At 42.4% G+C, this 21,010-nt stretch overlaps 1 protein-coding gene across 3 annotated transcripts; it reads left to right on the top strand.

The window, feature by feature from the left end:
* Window positions 1-833: 833 nt before the first annotated feature.
* On the top strand, window positions 834-20,652 carry LOC113033270 (TLE family member 1, transcriptional corepressor). Of its 3 annotated transcripts, XM_026186905.2 has the most exons (20): window positions 834-1,653; window positions 1,996-2,096; window positions 2,793-2,856; window positions 3,524-3,568; window positions 8,410-8,472; window positions 8,597-8,701; window positions 11,680-11,899; window positions 12,082-12,098; window positions 14,123-14,236; window positions 14,378-14,431; window positions 14,620-14,769; window positions 14,877-15,015; window positions 15,350-15,549; window positions 16,552-16,628; window positions 16,727-16,976; window positions 17,844-18,091; window positions 18,464-18,611; window positions 18,789-18,939; window positions 19,132-19,208; window positions 19,642-20,652. In XM_026186905.2, the coding sequence occupies exons 1-20, from the start codon at window positions 1,630-1,632 to the stop codon at window positions 19,747-19,749; spliced, it is 2,355 nt and encodes a 784-aa protein (XP_026042690.1). In that variant the 5' UTR covers window positions 834-1,629; the 3' UTR covers window positions 19,750-20,652. The 3 variants fall into 3 exon arrangements, with proteins under 3 accessions (XP_026042690.1, XP_080165393.1, XP_080165394.1); XM_080309267.1 differs by lacking the exon at window positions 834-1,653 and having other exon boundaries at window positions 1,791-2,096; XM_080309268.1 differs by lacking the exon at window positions 834-1,653 and having other exon boundaries at window positions 1,791-2,096; window positions 8,597-8,671; window positions 19,642-20,539.
* The last annotated feature ends 358 nt before the right edge of the window (window positions 20,653-21,010 follow it).

The raw sequence follows: 21,010 nt of genomic DNA, 5'->3' as shown, positions 1-21,010 counted from the left end.
TGCTTCAGTCTGGCTTTGACTGCTGGTATAATAAAATACCATTCTGTGAGCTTTATTACAACGAATCGGGAACCCCCCTGGCATTTTTCTGCTTTCTTTGGGTCAAAATCGCATTTGCACAATGCCGAGCTACGTTTTTGAAGAGATATAAAGACATCACAGTACAAGTAAGGAGTTTTGGATTTGTCCTTGGCCAGCGAAGGAAACATGATCAGGCAAACTGAGCGATTTCTGTAGACTGACTGTATGAAAATAGCAATAAACTGCAACAGATGAGCAGCATAATTAGATTTTTTTTAGGAGCAGAACATAAAGCGCGTTCAAGTCCTACTAAATCAATTCCCACGCTGAAAATTATTACATAGAAGGGGAGAGAAAGCAGAGGAAGAGAGAGATTTGGGGTTATTTGTCACGACACTTGCTGGGAAGGTTCACGGCAGCTAAAAAAAACAATATTTGTGTTTTTCTGTTTGAGTGTGTGCCTGCGTGTGCTTGTTAATGTGTGCGTGTGTGTGTATGTGTGGACGCGCACATTTACAGCTCTGCTCTTGGAACCCACGTTACTTTGATTGACAGCTGAGACTTGCCTTTTTCCCCACCGCACTGCCCGCCCTGCGCGCTTCCGAAGTGGCAGCTCCTTGCGACGCGCTGATTGGTCAAAATCTGCGTAGCTCAACGAGGTCAACGGAATCGAGGAACTTCGCAGAGAGACCATTGGCCAGTTTCATAACCCACATTATTGTCCCCACGTGGAGCGGAGACTTTGATTGGTTCGGAGGCGTTTTGTGGGCTGGCCTATAGTTTCGGTTAGCTGGGTGAGCGTGAAACCGCGTGAGAAAGTTGCCATTGAGGTAAAGCAGAGCAAGACCGTGATCAGTTCCCGCCGCTGTGGGAGTTGTTGTTATCAAAATTAACGATATATTTCCTCGTTTTTTATTTTTTGTCTTAAAAACGAGAAATCTATTTTGGAGGCAAGGCTTGCTTCCACACTGATCGAGGAAGTAAATATTTCTGTATTTGTTGACCGTTCAACCGCCAGCCAGCGACTGCGGCGAGTCAAGTGGGAACTCTTCTCTGCAATTAACTTGTGTGGATTTGTTTCTGATGCTCTGACTGAGCGCCGGCAGTTTGCGGCTGTCTGTTGAGGATCTACGGGGTTGATTTTATCTTGTTTGTTTGTTTGGTCGGCCCTCCGTACTCGGAATACATCAGTTCGCACACAAAACAAACGCCGGAGTGGCGAAGGTGGCTCCAGCCCTATTTTTTTTTTTTCTTCATTTCTCACCTGGCTCTCCTGCCCTTCTCTTCCCTCCCCCTTCAGCTGCTTTCAACTAATGAGCCGTTTCCCGTGTTTTTCCGGTTGATTTACGGTCGCGCTGCCTGTGGAGCGGAGGACAGACGACCGAGAGACAGGGAGAAGCGGAAATTCACGTTAAACGGTCGGTGAACCCAGACGAAGCGGACAAGCGGTGCTTTTTTTGTAATTAACGACCGGGGGTCCTAATAACAACGGCGGATGGATTCCTCTCCGTGATTGGGAGCTTCCCACAACCTTACTTTTCATCCCCATTTGATCCCACTTTGACGGGGTTTTAAGAAAGAAACAGTTTCATCCTCCCGGAGATAACAATGTTTCCCCAGGGGCGACACCCGGTAAGACGCTCTTTGTGCATTAACAGACGCTCATTTCACCGGGCTAACCGGGTAACATTACCTCGTTATATGACCCGCCCCTCCGGGCTGCCTGTGTGTTTATATTAAGCTCAGTCCTCTAACTAATTGGGCTCTACAGTGGGATTGATTATACTGCGTTTTAGCTTTTTGTGTTTTTTTTTTTTTTAATAACGACTAATATTTCGAAGTTGTTGATATTGTATTTGTGCTGAAAAGTACCAGATTCATAATGTAACCAATAATGTGTAAGTAATGTACCAGTGTGATGTTGGTAATCCGTCTGTGTGTGTGTGTGTGTTTGCGCGCGCGCGCACGCGCCAGACGCCCCACCAGGCTCCAGGCCAGCCCTTCAAGTTCACCATCCCAGAGTCACTGGACCGCATCAAGGAGGAGTTTCAGTTTCTTCAGGCACAGTACCACAGGTGGATAACACAAACACTCAATTCACATTTTCCTCTATTGTCATCTGCCCTCCCAACACTAAACTTCACCCTAACCACAGTCATCCTCATAACCATAATGAACAAAACCTCAACCCTGGCTTCAGACTAACCCATAAACCTGGATTAGGTTCACGTACACATACAAAAGTGCACACATATGCAAGCAGGCATCAGTGTTAGCGCTTGCACTGCGGTAGGTCTACATCTTCTTGATGGGTGAGAGCCAGAGGGGTGGCGTGTGGGCTGAGGGTTTCATAAATCACGCCTTATTTTCCCCTGTGTGTGTAGCTGTGTAGGGAAAAGGCTTGCTTAAGTACTACATGTGAGTGTTTCTTTTTTTTCTTTTTGTTTTTTTTAACTTTGCTCTAGATGTTGTCAGTGTGGGTCATTCACAACAGGTGAAAGCTAGACCTGCAGACATAATGTTTCTGATTTACATATTCAAAGAAGAGGATTGTCATAAACATATACCCATTATTTGACGGGAACAATCATTGTATTTTCCATTTTTGCACCAATTCTTTTAAAAACATCTCCATGGTCTGTTTTAGAAGGTGTTTAAATCATCAAGCAAGAGGGGTGAGAGAAAGAATGAAAACTGATTAGTTTAACTTGAAATGTTGAGTCCCACTCAAAGTAAATGGTGTATTGTATTTCTTGTTGTTTTTTTTAAAGTCTCAAACTGGAGTGTGAGAAGCTGGCCAGTGAAAAAACAGAGATGCAGAGGCACTACGTCATGGTGAGCTCCCTATACTCAATTCATTTGCCCTGCAGGGTCACACATCACATGCCTGAGTTCTAAAGTTTCCTAGAGGAGAAAGTTGTCCATATCTTATAAAGCAGAATACAAATTCCTATCTGAAGACTCGTAATACAAAATATATGTATTGTTAAATACTAAATGAAGGGAAGAGGAAGAGCAACATGCAAGTGTCACCTGCTTTTACTGCGCAAAGATGCTGTGCTGTTACGACTTTTCATGTTGATTTAAAATGTGTTTCACTGTTTCAGAAAATAAAATATACATGAGAGCTTACTTTTCACCTTAAATCACTGAAGTTTTACCTCTTTTACACAAAGCAATGTGGCTGTGTGTCAAAAGCTTCTAATCTAGCACAGAAACAAACATAACATGGACACGAATGCTGTTCAGTTCAGATTGTTTGCGAGCATGTTGCATTGCCTCATGTTCAAGTTAAAAAGCATTTGACTTGCATGTTTTGACTTTCAAAGTAGTTTGACCTCTTTGTGGAACACTTCATTTAAAAAGATCTGCAAATATCCTCAAAGACATCTACAGTGTAGCTAATTATTGTTTAAGTTATTCAGGCTTTTTCTTTCAGGGGTTTAGGATTTGTTTCACCCCCTCTAACCCTCTCACTCTTTGCCTCCCTCCCCTCCCCCAGTACTATGAGATGTCGTATGGCCTCAACATTGAAATGCACAAACAGGTATGGCTGCTCGTCTACTCTGTCGGTCTTCTTGTTTATTTCTCTTCCTCTCATGGATGGATTTTGATGTATGTGGAGTGTGGGCCTGTTGACGTGTCCTTGCGTGTGCACGAGTGCATTTGTGTGTGTGTGTGTGTGTCTCTCTTTTACTGTATGCTTGTATATGTGTGTGTGGATGTGTGTTTATTTGTGATCGATGGGGCTCTGTCTCCATTTCCCCAGTTAGGGCCGGCCGGCTGAGCCCAGAGGCAGGATGAATGGCTCTGTAGATTGATTGGTGCTGTCTAGGGGAGCGGCCTGCTTTATTACATTAGAGGGGTAGGGCTGGTGAGGGCAGAGGAATCGATCACGGTGAGGCAGACGGAGGAGATACAGTGGAGCTCTCCCTTTTTTGAAGTTGGGAGGTTAACACAGTAACGAGGCAGACTCAAGCATGAAGCGCACAATAACAAGGGCAATTACCCAATCAGTGTACATGCACATGCAGAAAGGCAAGGGCACTTTGCATAGCTCTAAGTAATGTATGCAAAAACGCGACGATAGTGACAGTTTCAGTTCACAGACGGTAGAGTGAACACAAGCACAGAACTTGTTGATGCATATACATATGTACACAGACAGTGAAAGTTAAAAATTTTCTTTTAAGTGTGTAGACATGTGGATGATGAGCAGGGGAAAAACTCACCCTCTCGCTACACACAAACACACATTTCCCCACAGGAGTGGTGCAGGGCTCAGAGCGTTTACCAGTAATTACCACAGCTATCGACCAGTCAGACCAGAGGAAATTGGAGGTGGATTGGCTGGATGCTTCAGTGAAGAGTGGGGATACTTCTCCGCCTCTCTCACACTCCTTCCCCTTCCTTCTCCTCTTGTGTTATTCTCCCTTTTTATACCCCAAGTCCTCTTCTTTTCTTTCTGCCTTCCTCTGCTCTCCAATAACAGTTATGGGATCTCTTCTTCCTTTTTGCTACAAACCACCCCCCACCCCAAATTCCCCCTTCTTTGGCTCCTCTTTCATTTTATGTCCATGTGAAGCTACTGCTCTTTCATTGTAAGGGAGATGCATCTCTTCCTATTGTCCACACACACACATAAACACACAGTTACACTCACTAAAGCTCCAGGGGAGGTCATTAGCTTGGGACTGCAGTTGTCAGAGCAACAAGCTTCTGTGGGTGGGTGGGGGTATGGAGGATATAGACGAACAACTCACCTCCTGCTGAGGATGTACGTTTGTGGGGGGTGCATAATGCTCCAATTATATGTGTAATGGGAAGCTGCTTCTCTGTTCGCACATTTTCTGTGTATGCTTGCATCTTGTCTCTGCATCCTCAACTTCTGTTCACCCACTGTCTCAGTTATGAGTCATTGTTCGATTCATTCACTATATAGAAATGTTAATTTAAGGGTTTGGATGCACGGGCTGTGAGTTTTTGTGGATTTTGTTACTTTTTTATGCTTGACATTAGACATGTCTCAATGTTGGGGGAGAGGCGTAGTAGAGTAACAACAGATCATATTGTGTAAAATCACAAAGCAAGCAAAGAAAGCTTTGATTAGCAGTTATGAGCTTAGTGTAGCTGGTTGGGTCTAAATGTAAGCATATACAAGAGAACTGGTCGAGCTGGACACTAATATTTGATTATTGGGTGGATATTCAGCTTTCAGTTTTGACATTTAGGTTTAGTAATATCACAGTCACATTGCTTTTTCCTTTAGTGCACACAACAATACTTTATTTCCCTTCCTTTGTACCACCTATACAAAGGCTGGGCACCAAGTAGAGGAAAAAGAAACATGTTTTGTTGCTTCTAACTTGATCATTTTCATCATAAATATTGCCAAAAATCACAAAACAGTCTTCGTCCCTCCACTGATAAAGTCTAGTTTGTTTTCTGGAGATTATTGCTAAAGTTCAAATGAATGACAGAGTACTCAATCTTCATTCTGCTCTCTCAGGACATTTGCATAACATAATTTGATTGGTTAGCACCTGAGCTGCTGCCTGAAAACTTTTTGCAGCTTTTCCCCACAAGCAAATATAATTCAGTTAGATAACATATAACGTTACCCTGTTCAAAGTGAGTGAGAGGAGAAACTTTTGAGGCCAACACCATGAACTTGTAAGTCTTGGCTGCAGCCTGGGAAATTTGAGCATTTGACTTTGTCTCTCGACTTAGGTTTGCTGGGTTGCCCTAGTATCTGGTCACACTATTCTCAGGCAGCCTAATGATTGACCCTGTATACAAAGCTAATTATAGGCTTACAACTCATAATTCTGAGAATGGATATACATAGTATGCCAGAAATAGCTTTTCATTTCAAAATTTCTTGGTATGGAATGACTTGGTTATTTTTGACGCACTTTGGCAGTACAGGAAAGTCTGAAACTTTAAAACTGGACAGAATACAGGTTTTTAAGATCCCCCTTTCTTATTTGTCGAAAGTGTCCTGTAGCCATCAGGTGCACATACACAGACAGCAATGTTAAAACTGTGGCAAGGCTGCTGAGCTCATGTAGTTATGACACGGAGGTATGCGTACTCTGAAGGCTTAACATGTCTTTTGATTCTGGATAAAGAGTCAGTTGTTCGGTGTTTAGTTTTCTCAGAGGGAAGCTGTTCCATATATACTTACGTCTATTTGTTCTGACTTTGCTTACTTTTACGTGGAGTATTTATTCAACCACCTTATTTAAATTTGTCTGGGGAGTATCATTTGTTGACTTGTCAAGATGTATGTTGTGTTACTTTATAAATATATTCATAATTTTTATAAATATAACTGAAAGTACTATTATTTTTGAAGCAGTTATGTGTGTAGTTCAAGACTCATTGTGAAAACGGTAGCACTTGATTTAGCTCATCCAAGTACATAATTGGCTGAACTGTGGCTGTTTGGCGAGCTGACAGGTGTGTGCGTGACAGAGACATCTAATTGAGCGCAAGTATGCTCCAGCTAAAGAGGACGTCTCCACTTCAGTTTTTCAGGAGCTGTCAGACCCATTAAAATCATTAAATAATTTAGAGCAGCAACGCCATGGTTTTAAAGTTTTAGAGATGGCAGTGCCTGTCAGCCTTTGGACTTTGGCCCAGGCTGAAATATCTTAGTGACTAGTGGAAGGACTGAGATGAAGTTTTAACAGACAGTCATGCTTCCAAAACGGTCGTGCTGTGATGTACCTTCATCGGGTAATAAAACTCTATAACATATTGTATATTGATGTCTCCTTCAAACAGTTGCTGATGTCTGGGAACTTACCATGCCATTAGCTAGGTGTGTAACGTTACTAACACTCCCCTTTACCTAATGAGCGATCCTCCAACTTGTAAAAGAAACATACACCATGCTTTAATATGTTTATTGGCTGTCTCCCTTTTAGACTCTTTGTTTGACAAGACCATCTTCCTTTTTGTGCGGCCAGTTCATGCCAGTGATTGAAGAGCAAGTTTCCCAGTGGGATTTCCCATGACTCAATCAGGGTTTCCATCTGAAGGGACATTCATGTACATCTGCATTTGTAGAACAGCCAACAGGAGCTCCTTTATTCTTAAAAATATAAGCGTTTTCCCAAAGTCTTCCTCTCTGCATTTTTTCACAGTTTTAAAACAGCCAAGAGAACATGCAGAAGTCAGGTTTCCTCTCGGACCATTTTGATTACACTTTACTCATAGATTAGTCTTGAATTTTTGCTCGGTGACAGCATAAAAAAGGTTTTGCCTATGTTAGCTTTACCATCACTCTCTGGATGATCTGTAATAGCTTTAATCCCCTGATTTTGTGGCCATTTCTTCAAATTTCTAATTTGTAAACAATAGCAGATTGTCAGGTTAAATTAATTATATGTAGATGGGAGATTAGGGCAATGAATTCTTGAACAGTTACTTGTTTGCTATTACTGTAAAGTGAGTCAACAGGACATATAACAGTTGCATAGCAAGGGAAGTCATTTTTGGGTTAGTTAAACCCACACAGGTGGTTGCTTTGTGCTGTGGGATATTACATTTCTTTCTAGCTTGATGACTTAATTTTGGCTGAGTTTTGAAAAGTTTCCATAAAACCATTTGTTGTTTCGGTGACGACAACCATCGCATTTTTCCTGAGTATTCACCCAACAATAATACAGGGTGATATGATGCATGTTTCTATGTATCTATATATTTATGTGTGTGTCGTCTGAGCCATTACTACCTTTCATGGTCCCCGATTCCCACTTCACTCTGGTCGTCCTCGTATCAATTTGATTGGATGATGTGTAATATGAGTCCCCTTATCTGATTTGATGCCACCACGGGGGTATCTGGTTTCAGCCAATTGTAACCACCTCCGGGGGTTTAAGGGGCAGGCGGATGTGTTGGCATGGATACCGAGGGAGAGCAAACCAAGTTAGTAGTTGATGAGATTATGTTGAAGTGCTGATGGGAAGGGGGACAAGAACACAGAGGACAGGCGGAGAGGGAGCAAAAGAAATAGAACGGGTAATAAGAGAGAAACCTGAGCTGAGCCCACAATTATAATTAGAGAGGAAAATCTCATTACACTGTGTGTGCTGAAAATGGCACACACTGGATTTCTGTGTGGAGAGAAGTCGATGAGTGTCATCGGTATCATTGTCTGGTAGGGGTTTTTTTTTGGGGGGGGGGGGTATTTTGCTTGCTTGCTGTGGTGGCAGCACTTTCTTGTGTGTGTGTGTGTGTGTGTGTGTGTGTGTGTGTGTGTGTGTGTGCACGTTTATTGCTTTATTGGTGTTACTGAACAGATGTCTTTTCTAAATGAATGTAATTATGTTATCAACAATTAAGTCTCTTTCTATCTGTGTGTGTCTCTTACTTCATCAGACTGAGATTGCCAAGAGACTAAACACCATCTGTGCACAAGTCATTCCCTTCCTCTCACAGGAGGTAAGTATGTGTGACTTAGAGCTACAGACTGTGCTTTGTATCCCATTTATACACTCTAATTTTACTGGTAAATCTGCCATTACTCTCAGGCTTTGGCAAACGTTTGTGCATCTTTGTTTTACAGCATCAGCAGCAGGTGGTTCAGGCTGTGGAGCGAGCCAAACAGGTGACCATGGCAGAGCTCAATGCTGTCATCGGGGTACGTGGACTGCCCGGTCTTCCACCTACAGTGTGTATTCCTTTAATTTCTCTTTGCATTAACTATCGCAGTGTGTGTGTTTACTCCATAGGAAATATTTCTTTCCCTACACAAACAAGTTTGGAACACAGTTTGATTTTGCTCTGGTAATAAAATTATTTCAGTTCTCAGGTTGTTGTTGGCTACCACAGTAATCTTCTTTGTTTGTTCTTGTTGTTCTTTGTGTGTAATTAACATAGTAAGTATGACTAGTGTTAGTCGCTGCCTAGGGGGCAACCATAATAAGGACATGGACATTAGTATAGCAAATTACCTAATACATTGCATATGCACCATTTAATGAAGCCACATTTTCCACAGTCTTGTTGTGTCATCAAAGGTCTGTGTTCTATTTGAAGAAACAATTTGTACTGTTTACATAGTAAAAACGGAGTGTAAATACACATCTTACTGTTTACTCAAACACAAATGGGTCAAAGTCAAACACAAGGTAAAAGTCCTCATTTTGGTCACCTGTCTTGTCTTTTTTTTTCTCTCTTCTCATTTCAGTTAAAACCCTGAGAACTGCTACCAAATCATAACAGATATCTATATAAAGTTTTAGGAATATGCCTGAGACTGTGTGTTGTTGTTTTTTTTGTTTTTTTTTTTAAATGAGATTCCTTATTCCTTTGTCACCAGACTTAACTCAAGGATATAAGCCAACACTGGACTTAGACTGTAGAATTAGATGTAGGGCATATGAGTGATTTTTATGGGAAATGAAAGAAAATTAACCCTTGTGCAAATATGTTTTCTCTTTTGAGACTATGGTTTTGATTTTGATTGATAGAACTGGACTCTTTCGTTATGAGTAAGTTGACAAAGAGGATATGCTTCAGGAATTATGAAAGGTGTTTATTGAAAAGATGTTGACAGACTTGGAAGACTGATGGGGCATGACCAGCTATTCATACTTAAGTAGAAAATGATTTGGCACACTAAGAGTAAAAAGTAGTTTTTTTCCTTGAGGTTTGACAGTGATGCTCAACGTAAAACGGAGATGGAGAGTCTAGCTGTTGGTGGTGATGACTCTTTGGGTGGGATTAGAGAACCATTATTACTCGGACTTATAGGAGCCATAGGGGCTTGACTGGCTGGAGGAGACGCTATGGGTTTTGGTTCAAGGGGAATGTGGGAAAGAGGAGGGGTCTGGAGAGGGCTTGGTGTGATGTGGGGTGGGCTTGTTAGTTGGCGTGAACTGATGGGGGTCTCTGTTAGTGTCTGATTGGTGTGAGAGGTGGATTTGGCAGTTGCTGTTTGAGTCTTAATTGCAGGATTTTTGTGTTTGTAAAAGGGGGGGTCACAGCGTTGCCCTTACACCCCCCCCTTCCCATCTCCTCTCGTCTCCCACGCCAGCCTGTCATTCACCCCGTTTGTGAGTTAAATGAGCGTAATGAAGCATGTTGCCCCTACCTTCACACTCTCACACACACACACACACACACGCATGCACATCCCACACAAATGCACGCAGACACACCAGTTCACATCCCATGACAAACCAGGCTCCCCTTGCCTCTACCAATACTTCCCCTCCATTTACTCCCATCAGGGGTCCTGTTTGTGTATCCGTGTGCGTGCGTGTGTGTGCTTTGCATCTGTTTGTGTGTGTGTGCGTTTGTGTGTAGCAGAGCATGCTTTTCTGTTATCCCCAGAAAACAACAGGCAGAGGTAGGATGGTTGAGTGAGGATGTGTGTGCCTGCCTTGTTTATCTAGACTATGCGTATGCATGTTAAGTGTGATCAAGTGTGACGTGTGGGTGTGTTTATGTTTGATTGTTTGGCAGGCGAGCTAACTCTGGAAATTGAGTGTGTGAGCGCAGGCAGGCATGGGGGTTGATGCTAAAAGACTGTTTTGTTGTTTTACCTCCATTCTTTGGGGGAGGATGCAGGGAGCAAAGGATAGATGGAGAGGTAAAAGGAGGCGGGGGATCCAAAGTGAGATGGGGGTGGGTGCGTCAATTAGGTGAGATAAAAGTCGGTTTGACCTTCAGCACTGCTTCCACCCCCGCCGAGTCGCCTCCTGTGCCCCACCTTCCCTTCTTCTCTCCCTCCTTCCTCCTCCCCTCCCTGCGGCGAATCAGTGAGCTTGGATTCCCGCAGCTACTGTCTGAGGAGGCAATAATGATGTTTTGGAACACAAAGGCATTTCACGCTCAGACGAGCGCCTGATTTGGTGTGAAAGAGAGAGCAGGGCTGCCAGCCAAACTGGCTCTCCCTCTCTCTCTGTCTCTCTGACCCTCTTCTCTCCTTCTCTCCTCCCCTCTCTGCTCAGTCGCCTCACTCTCTCACAAGATCTGACAGTGCAAGCAGCAGCTGGGGCTCTCGTCATTCCTCCCTCCTACCCCCTCCACATCCTCAGGGTTTGGGCTGTGATCCCAGCTGTCAGTATTGTTCAGTGTTTGACCTTAGAGGGAGGAGGATGTGTGTAGGGGGGAGAGGCTGTGTTCACCACCTTGTAGAGCGCAGCAGCTTGTTGAGGTGGTGTAAACCCCAGACAGTGGAGAAACTGTCCCATCTGTTGAAGACTTTAATAGGGACAGAAGTCTCTTTTGATTAGGTTACAGAGCATTGTTAAGTTTTAGCTGTTTTTGGCTTGCTTTTATGTTGGGTTTTTGGTGTCGGATACTGATGCTTTAAACATTTATGGTAGTTGTATTATGAAATTTGAGACTTCTCGTTGAACTCAACTTCTCTGTTTTTTTGTTTTTTGTTTTAGCCATGATTGTGATGTACTGCACTACATCACAACTGCTGAATTAAGCCATACCCACATAGGTGTGGTTCTTTTAAACTGCTTTTTATTCATCTGTCTGACCTGTCTGTTACAGGTCCAGCTGTGTATACCACAGACTAAATAAAAATGGACTGGTGCCTCTTTGTAGCAGGTCACTTTTTTAAAAATGTTTTTCCCAACTAACCACCTCTTTCGCCTTCTGTTTTTTTCCCCTTCCCCTCTCTTAAAGCAGCAGCACTTGTCCCATAACCATGGTGGTGCTCCTGTGCCCCTCACTCCTCACCCTGCTGGCCTCCATCCTTCTCAGCTGGGTGGTTCAGCTAGTCTTCTGGCTCTGTCAGGAGCACTCGGAGCTGTTCCTCCTCATCTGGCAGGAAAAGAGAGTGGTGAGAAAAAACCTCACATGTCTGGACAAGACTCTCACCCTGCAGGACCTGAACACCTGAGAGGTAAGGAGACGCACCTTCCAGCACAGAAACACTTCTGATAGAAAGGGGTTGTTTATGTATGAGTTGTGTTGCAATGAAGTCTGTTTGAACTCATTCTTCTTCCCTTATCTGTTTGGGTTTTTTTCTGCTCTGGTAAACCCCCCGTGACCTCAACCACACACATGCTTTTCCAATGACAACAGAGCGAGAGCCCAGCACAGTAAGTACTTCCTCTTTCTGCAGCAATGTTTACTGCTCTGGTGAGCTACTATTGTCTTACTTTTGTTTGAGGGATAGTTTAGGTTTACGGGAAATTTGCTTTGTTCTTCTAGTTAATAGATAGCTGTGAGTAAGTAAACTGCTCCTAAACATGGTCAAATGCAAATTTACACACACATTAATAAATACATATTTAATTTATATAATTTCAAGAGATATGCTAATTGCTTGGTTTTTACTAATGCACTTATATAAAAGGTTATTTTTGGCCACTCATACAGTTCTTAGAAGGTGTAGGGCTTAATTGAAAATGCAGTAGCTAAAGGTTGATGTCAAATCCATCCAAATGCTGTAGGACAGAATTTCATAATGCGAGTAGATGTCACCTGTTGCTGTGTGTGTGTGTGTGTGTGTGTCCCCATTATATGGAAATTGCTTTTATTATGTAACTCCCCCTGAGGGATCAATAAAATTTATGACATGTCATTATGAATAAAAGCACCTTGTAGTTTTTAGTGCTGTTTCACACCCAGGTAGCTTTTACCTTTTTAAGTTGTGCATTTTGACTCTCAGCTTGTGTGTGTGTGTGTGTGTCCGTGTCTCTGTGTGTGTCTGTGTCTGCAGGGGTGGTGGGATTTCTTTGGGTAGGGCTTTGGCCTGCCTCTTTAGTTCTGCCCTAGATCTGCTCTGAACTTAGGTTTCCTTTCTCCTCCAAATGAGCTTTTTAGCATGGTCACACACAGACACACACACATTTTTCATACACACACACTTCTCAACCCTAGCCTGCATTGTTGTGCCTATTTAACACCTCAGTGAGCAGATTACCCCCTTCTCCCCCTCCCACCGCCCCTTATCCCGCGCTTAAAGACTCTCATTGTGTTTAATATCATCACCACTGAGAGGGGAGGGCTTGGGGAAGAGTGGGGGGTGAGGGACCAGCAGTCATGTGACATCGTGTGTATATGTGTGTATTTCAGAGATGGGAGAGAGAGGCACCATGCTAAAAGCGAACAGAGAGTGAGGGAGGGGGGAAATTGCTTACGTTTTGCGGGTCAGTGCTTCTGTGCTCAGCTCACTAAAACCTTTCAATAAAGAGAGGAGGGGAGGAAAGGAGGTTTGGGGGGGGTATGAAGGAAGGGGCCTTTGGCAGAATACAGATCCCCCCCCCCCCCCGGAAACTCTTTTCCGTCCCTCGTCTCTTGTCACCCTTTCTTTTCCTCCACACTCTCACACCCTCCCTCCATTCCTCCTTCATTTACCCTTTTCCCCCCTCAAAGCCCAAGCACTCACTCCCTTGCTTGATTTGTGCATGCGCATGTGTTTGTGTATGTTGGATGCACATTTCATTGACAGGTTGAGACTATAATGGACTCAACATGAAGCTTTAATCCATTAACAATAGGATCCATTGGTCAGGAGGCCAGGGGGAGGCAGCTCTGTGTGCATGTGTAGTCTTGGGACGCAGGGACACAGGAGTGTTATGCAAGCAATACACACTCACAGTCTGTTACACACTTGTTCGTACACACAGGCTTTCACAGTCAATTACACACTGTGCACACAAACACACACACTCTCACCCACACTCTCAGTACAGCCAGTGCAGCTTGTCAGAGCCAGGAGAGGGAGCACTGATAGATTTTGAGAGCCACTTAATGTAATCATCAACTTCAGAGGCATGTGTTTGTGTGTGGCTGTGACGGGCTTTGGTCAAGTGAGAAAAGAGGTTGCTGTTTAAGTGTTAGTGCTGCTTAATTCATGCTTCTGTGAACTATTAACCTATTTGCAAGTAGGAGTATGTTTTTCTAACCTGCTCTACATAGCTGAATAGCTCTTGCAATTAGTGGTAGACGGATCAGACACTTTAGTGAGCTCATGCAGGATGCATACACAACTGAGTGAAATCAGAACCGTAAATGGCAAAATTTGTCTTTATCCTCCAAATTGTCCTTTTTCTTTTTCATATTTTTATGAACGGCAGTGTTCTGCCCTTCTCATCCTCCTCGTTGCTTTCATTCGCAGAGTAACTCATTGCTGCCAGAAAGTCTTAGGAATTCAGATAAGCGACGCAACGGACCTGACTTCTCAAATGACACCAAAAAGCGAAAGGTGGATGACAAGGACTCAAGTCACTATGTAAGGAATCTCTCTGGTACCTGTGTCTTTAATGTAACGTGACAAAGGAAAAGGAATGTCTTCATTCATTTGAACATATTTTATTAATTATACAGCCAGTCAATGGACTAATTTGATTATCTAACTGATCCTCTTCCCTAGGATAGTGACGCAGAGAAAAGTGATGACAATTTGGTGGTGGATGTCTCAAATGAGGTCAGTACATTTGAATATATTTTATAAATGTTAGTTTTTGTGCTGTCTGGTACATGCTTAAATTACATTACATCAATGGTCCATTTTTAAGATGTGCATCATATTCAGGCGTCTGTGGTCTTCTTCTTTCAAGGATTGTATTAAGTTGAACTCCCAAATAGTTAACAGAATTCTTGTTACTTCACCAGGATCCAGCCTCCCCTCGTGGCACACCTCTTCCTTCTCCTAGAGAAAATGGTTTGGATAAAGCGCGTCTTCTCAAGAAAGACCCCTGTAGTCCAGCCTCTACTGCATCATCAGCCAGCTCCTCCTCCTTAAAGTCTAAAGAGATGGCAATGGTAGGAATGGAAAAGAAAAACTTATTTGTTTTATATAAATAAACCCAGTAAATGGAGTGATTTATTTATTTATTGTATATTTATAATTATTCCTTGGTGTTTGGCAGCGAGATAAGGCAGGTACACCTGGGCTGAAGTCAAGCACACCCACGCCTAGAGGTGACTCCACCCCCGGGCCCAGCTCCACACCTGGAATCCGACCAAATCTTTCAAAACCCCCCTCAATGGAAATACCACATCCACCTAGTAGGTCATTTAAACTTACTTCTTAATAAATGGTTATAAAAATGATGTAGTTTTCTGTTAGAGGCAAATAAAATGAGTTTGCTTGCTTCAGGCAGAAGTCTGCTCGTTCAGTCAGTTTCATGGAAGATATTTAAAACCTTATCCTAGAGACAGCTTAATATGAAGTGTGACTGCAAGATATCTGGTTAGAAATCTCAGTTTACCTAGGCTTAAGTTGCTTTTACATGATAGCCTAGTCAAGCGTTGGCAGTAATGTCTGGTAAGTGCATGGTGAAAAGACGTAGACTTGCATTCTTAGACATTAACTAATTAATCCTCTTGTGCTTGTTTCCAGCTGCAGGTTTGCGAACTCCCCTGGCTGTACCAGGTCCATATCCAGGTGCATTTGGCATGTTGCCCCACACAGCAGGAATGAACGGGGAGCTAGCTGGTGCAGCTGGAGCTGCAGCCTATGCTGCTGGGCTGCACAACATGTCACCTCAGATGAGTGCTGCAGCGGCAGCTGCAGTGGCCGCATACGGGCGGTCACCAATGGTGAGTAGAAGAACAAGACTAACGTGATAAAATGAGGTGACCCTTTAAATCTGTGTATGTCTATGGATTGCATGCCAAGATAGAACTTTGGCAGAAACTCAGATGCTAGAGTTATGTTAGCCTGGTGTCAGGTTTGCACTTCTGGATTCTTTAGTTTTATGAATTTTCATGTCAGTGAATGTGTGTGAAAAGAACAGAGTGCATTTTTGAGTTCTGCTCCCTTCACATGAAACTTTTCAACTGTGCCTTTCTCTTTGCTATTATACCTGAAGCAGGTGGGCAGCAGTTGTTGTCACCTCTCAGCCATAAAACTCTGTAACCTGCTCCAGGCAGATTTTCATCTCTACCACATTCATTGAACTTACACCCCTCTAAAGAAATAGTCATTATGTTGTAGTTTCCCGTGTCATGCATTGTAACTTAAAAGGGCATTTAAATACTCAAAAGAATGGAAATTTTATTTTAAAGAAAGTGACATTAATCAATGTGAATACTTTAAAACAAGAATCAAAACAACAACAAAAAAACTACTATTAAATTGTGAATAGTTGCAAAGCTTCATGTCCCTGCTTTCTTTTGGATAGTATTTATACAGATGGCATACCTATGTGCAGTACATTCGCCACATTACTCTTTGCTGTATTTGCATAGTGTTCATTACACTGTTTAAATATCTTTAGTAGTCACACAGCAGTGTCTGAGCAACACTTGATAGCAACTCAGGTTGTGTACTTAGCAGCTGTGTGTGTTTGTTTGTTGGATGAGGATGGGGTGGGAGGCAGTCACAAATACCTACAGATCTGCCTGTGTGTGTTTGCTGTCTCTTGTAGTTGTCATTTAGAATAAGCAGTTTAATGTGTGCTTGAGAGTATGTGTTAGCTTTGTGCTCATGAGTGTTTATGCTCTTTTTCACAGGTTAGTATTGACCTGTGAGCATTTTGCCAATTCTCATGGGTATTTGTTAGTCCTGGGCTTATAAAATGTCTGTTTTCTGTCCAAAAGGTTGGTTTTGATCCTCATCCTCACATGCGAGTTCCTGGAATGCCTCCTAGTCTGACAGGAATCCCTGGTGGCAAACCGTAAGTATAGTTGTAAAACTAATTAGTCTTATAATTCCCATGATGATGGTGACAATGATGATTTCTTTTTCTTGATCCTTTTTCCACTCTGTCATCAGTGCTTATTCATTTCATGTCGCGGCCGACGGACAGATGCAGCCAGTTCCATTTCCTCCAGATGCTTTGGTGGGGCCTGGGATCCCTCGCCATGCCCGTCAGATCAACACACTGAACCACGGAGAGGTGGTGTGTGCCGTTACCATCAGTAACCCCACCCGACATGTGTACACAGGAGGAAAGGGCTGTGTCAAGGTGTGGGACATTAGTCACCCAGGAAACAAGAGTCCTGTGTCCCAGCTAGACTGTCTGGTGAGTGAGGTGTATTGTTATGAGCTGGCTCATGGTTTGCATAAAGTGGATAGCAGTTTACAAACACAGGAGAATTTTTCTATATATACATAGCTTAAGTTAGAATTTAGGGGATAATTTGCAAAGGAATCAGCCGCCACAAGAGCAAGGCGAGTTGTAGCAGCAAATGAATTCTAACAAAACAAGTCTTCCCAGGCCTACCAGTTTGAGACTCTCAAAATTGCACCACCCAAAAGTTAATGTACTTTTGCTGCAAGGCCTGTTGAGGTGCAGAAGTGGAAAATATTTCCTGCCACAAAAGGGTTTTGGACTAGCTCAAAAGAGGAGACCACATATAACAATGAGTTTATTTTGCAGAAGTAAAAGGGAAATTAACATGAGCACAAAACAAAGCCAAACATAGAAGCTGTGAGGGGAGACTGGCCAGCTGCCATCAACATGCATAGCGGAGAAAACTGTTCTACAACACTAATTTGTTGTTATTCTGCCTGTCTGTGTTATTCGTGTGGTGACAACAGCTTCCCTTTTACCTGTCCAGACTTGGTTTGACCACTTGGCAGTGTTTTGATGGTGATCAGTCCATATAACAAAAAGTATTGGACTGTTTGGACAGGCCAAATTTGTCGAATCCCCATGAAAAATTAGCTTTACTTACTATACTCCTTCCGGGATAGGACTACAGTAATGGCCTTATAATATATAGTTGAGTATTAGTTTGAGGAACACTTGTTTGTCAGAAATGATCAGACTAGAATTTGTGCTCTAGATTGCAGAATAGTGAATGAAATGTATGTGGTGAATATACAACACAATAAAATGTTGTATATTGTACTAAATATTAACTTTTTTTTGTGCCTACCAAATTAGAACCGAGACAACTACATCCGGTCTTGCCGTCTTCTCCCTGATGGTCGGACGCTTATTGTGGGAGGCGAGGCAAGCACGTTGTCAATCTGGGATTTGGCCACGCCTACTCCCAGGATTAAAGCAGAGTTAACATCATCAGCACCAGCATGCTACGCTCTGGCAATTAGCCCAGACTCCAAAGTTTGCTTTTCTTGCTGCAGCGATGGAAACATTGCAGTCTGGGACTTGCACAACCAGACACTCGTTAGGTAAAAGATAACTGTATGCTTTTACTTCTGTCACTCTTCAGAAGATTGCTGCAAATAAATATATGCCTCTGCTAAATGTTAAGGACATCTACAATCACTGCTTGGCTTTTCTAATCTCCTCTAAGCAACAGATTTGACCTTTAATTTGCAGTCTCAGCCCCTGACTGATTTAACCTTTATGATTGTAGCACCAAGAGGCAGACAATCTGTAGTGTTAGTACTACAAAAGTGGCTTCTGATGAGAAATGCTGTAAGCACTCTCCATATGGTAACATGTGATGCATACCAACTGCCCTGCACAGCTCATGGTTGGTGCCTTGTTCCAAAATGTCCGTCTTTATTTAATTGAGAATGTATGTGTGTATCCCACAGGCAGTTCCAGGGCCACACAGATGGAGCCAGCTGTATCGACATCTCCAATGATGGCACCAAGCTGTGGACCGGAGGCTTGGATAACACAGTCCGCTCCTGGGATCTGAGGGAGGGACGGCAGCTGCAGCAGCATGACTTTACATCACAGGTGCACAATCATACAGGCATTTGAACATTATTTCAGTCATTTACTTAAAAAGAAATCCACAAGTTTCAGTTTTTATTTTAAAGTAGCATCCCCACTAAAACAAAATCTGTGTGTATCAGTTGGTTAAATTTGTAATCCTGACAGGACTTATTAATATTTATTTTCTCTTGTGTTCAGATCTTCTCGCTCGGCTACTGTCCGACAGGAGAATGGCTCGCTGTTGGAATGGAGAGTAGCAATGTTGAGGTCCTTCATGTAACCAAACCGGATAAATACCAGCTTCATCTACATGAGAGCTGTGTGCTCTCCCTGCAGTTTGCCTACTGTGGTAAGCAACTTGCATATTAAATGAGCTGCAAAATAGAGGTGGAAAAAAAAAACGTGGGCTTGGAATCCATTGTTAGGTGAAGACACCCCCAGCCCAGTGGTTTCACTGAAGTTATGTCTGTACGTTGTATGTTCCATTCTACAGTGCTTTCATTTTTTATATTGTGCATGCTTGTATTTACTCTTCTACTAGGCAAATGGTTTGTGAGCACAGGAAAGGACAACTTACTGAATGCATGGAGGACACCTTATGGGGCGAGCATATTCCAGGTTGGTGGCAATTGATCAGTACATTCATTGTATTATATATTTTCATAAATGACACAAAATGTGCTCCTCGAAAGTTGCTGCATTGGCTTTAATAAACCACCCTGCAAAATCCACTAGCACTGTTTTGCATCCATGCAGTAACTGAGTCAATGCTATGAAACAGTCAGTGCTGTCCAACAAAGGAGGTTGTTTAAAGAGAATTATACAGAAAAACGTGCTTAAACTTTGAATATGAGTACTGAGGTAAAAGCCTCGCAGTCTCATAGTCGCTCCTATATTACTTTCAGTACTATTCAGTAAATTTTAAAAGCACAACTTTAAAACTTTTAAGCACTGTGTTCCATACAAACACACATGAATTTATTTTCTAGTTTTCTTTTAAAATGTTTCATTACTGACTTTTTTTTTTCTCCCCCATCTCTTTTTTCCTCAGTCTAAAGAATCATCCTCGGTACTAAGCTGTGACATATCTGTGGATGACAAGTACATTGTTACTGGTTCAGGGGACAAGAAGGCCACTGTTTATGAGGTCATCTACTAAATATATGGAAAGAAAGCTGGGACATTTCTTCTTTTTCCAATATGCTCTGTGTTTCTAGAAACACACCACAGATAAGGTGGACCTTGATGGCACATTCTTTATTCTGTTAGAAACCTTCAGAGAAACACATTAAGGAGACCCATGTTGTATATGCACTGATCTGTTGTGCCTGTGTACATGACTCCAACTCAGCTGGGAATAAACTGGAGCAAGTGGATGATAATGGAAGCACAGGAAATATTCAGATATCTGCTTACTGCTGGGGGCTAACCTGGGATCATTTACACGCATCAGAGAAGGACCAAAGGGGACTCTGAAACGAGCTCTTCAGACAACACTGCTGAACATCAGATATTGAAACACACTAAATGTCAGCACAACTACATTTGGACAACCTCTCAGGCCTGCGGGGTGACTGTGTAAAAAAAACGACAAATGGAAAAGGAAGAATGGACAAGAATTGGCATCATGTTGGAAAGATGGTAGAAAAAGAGGAACAACAGAATGGAGGGACATTTTCAAACAGTGAATGCAGAATATGTTGATTTGTATTTTGGTTCAGAAGACGCTCACAGCCTTTCGTTCCTCTTGACCTTAAAACCTCAGCTTACTGTTCTGATACGCCTACTCTGTCTGAAAAGTACATTCTCTGTCTTTACCTTAAGTCCTATCCTCACTAACTGCACTGTAGTTGTAGCTTTCCACCTACACGCTGTACTTAACTACTTAAAATGTCCAAATGGTACATTTTTTTTAAAACACGCTGAAGGCTATGATGACTTGTCTCACATTATGCTGCCACGAACATCTGTCATGAGTTTATTTGATCCTCATGTAACATGATAGGGTTTTTTTTGTTGTTTTTTTTTTTTTAAAGATCCATACCAGTTTCAAATGGAAAAAGTGAAGCACTCAGCTATGTGAAGAAAAATTAGCATAACAATCCAGATAAGCTTCAAGAACAGGAAATGGTAATATGTTACAGAATGCTTAACTTGGGTTATTCTGAAAAACCTTCTTTCTGTGATCTTAATTTTAAAAAAGAAAAGGGGAAAAGGTGAGAGCAAGAGTGAAAACCTGGTGTTTTCAAAAAAGTTGATTAACTAATTGTCAAATTCTATTATTACATAGGTTTCATATATTTTCACACTAAAGTTGTCCTACACAAATGTAAAATCTCCACAATATTGACAGAAATATTTAGATGGAGCTTTATTCTAACAAAAGCAAGGGGCAGGGGCATGGCAATAATAACAATATG

This window comes from Astatotilapia calliptera, chromosome 12 (assembly GCF_964374335.1).
Source record: "Astatotilapia calliptera chromosome 12, fAstCal68.1, whole genome shotgun sequence".
NCBI classification, from domain to species: Eukaryota; Metazoa; Chordata; class Actinopteri; order Cichliformes; family Cichlidae; genus Astatotilapia; species Astatotilapia calliptera.
The sequence above is the reverse complement of the archived record's forward strand: the minus strand, read 5'-3'. Positions and strand labels throughout refer to the sequence as shown.

Coding starts and splice junctions, on each gene's coding strand:
- LOC113033270 (XM_080309267.1), top strand. CDS start 1,927: ATGTACCAGTGTGATGTTGGTAATCCGTCTGTGTGTGTGTGTGTGTTT. Junction 14,770..14,876: donor AGTCTAAAGAGATGGCAATG/GTAGGAATGGAA, acceptor GGTGTTTGGCAG/CGAGATAAGGCAGGTACACC. Junction 18,092..18,463: donor CACAACCAGACACTCGTTAG/GTAAAAGATAAC, acceptor TGTATCCCACAG/GCAGTTCCAGGGCCACACAG.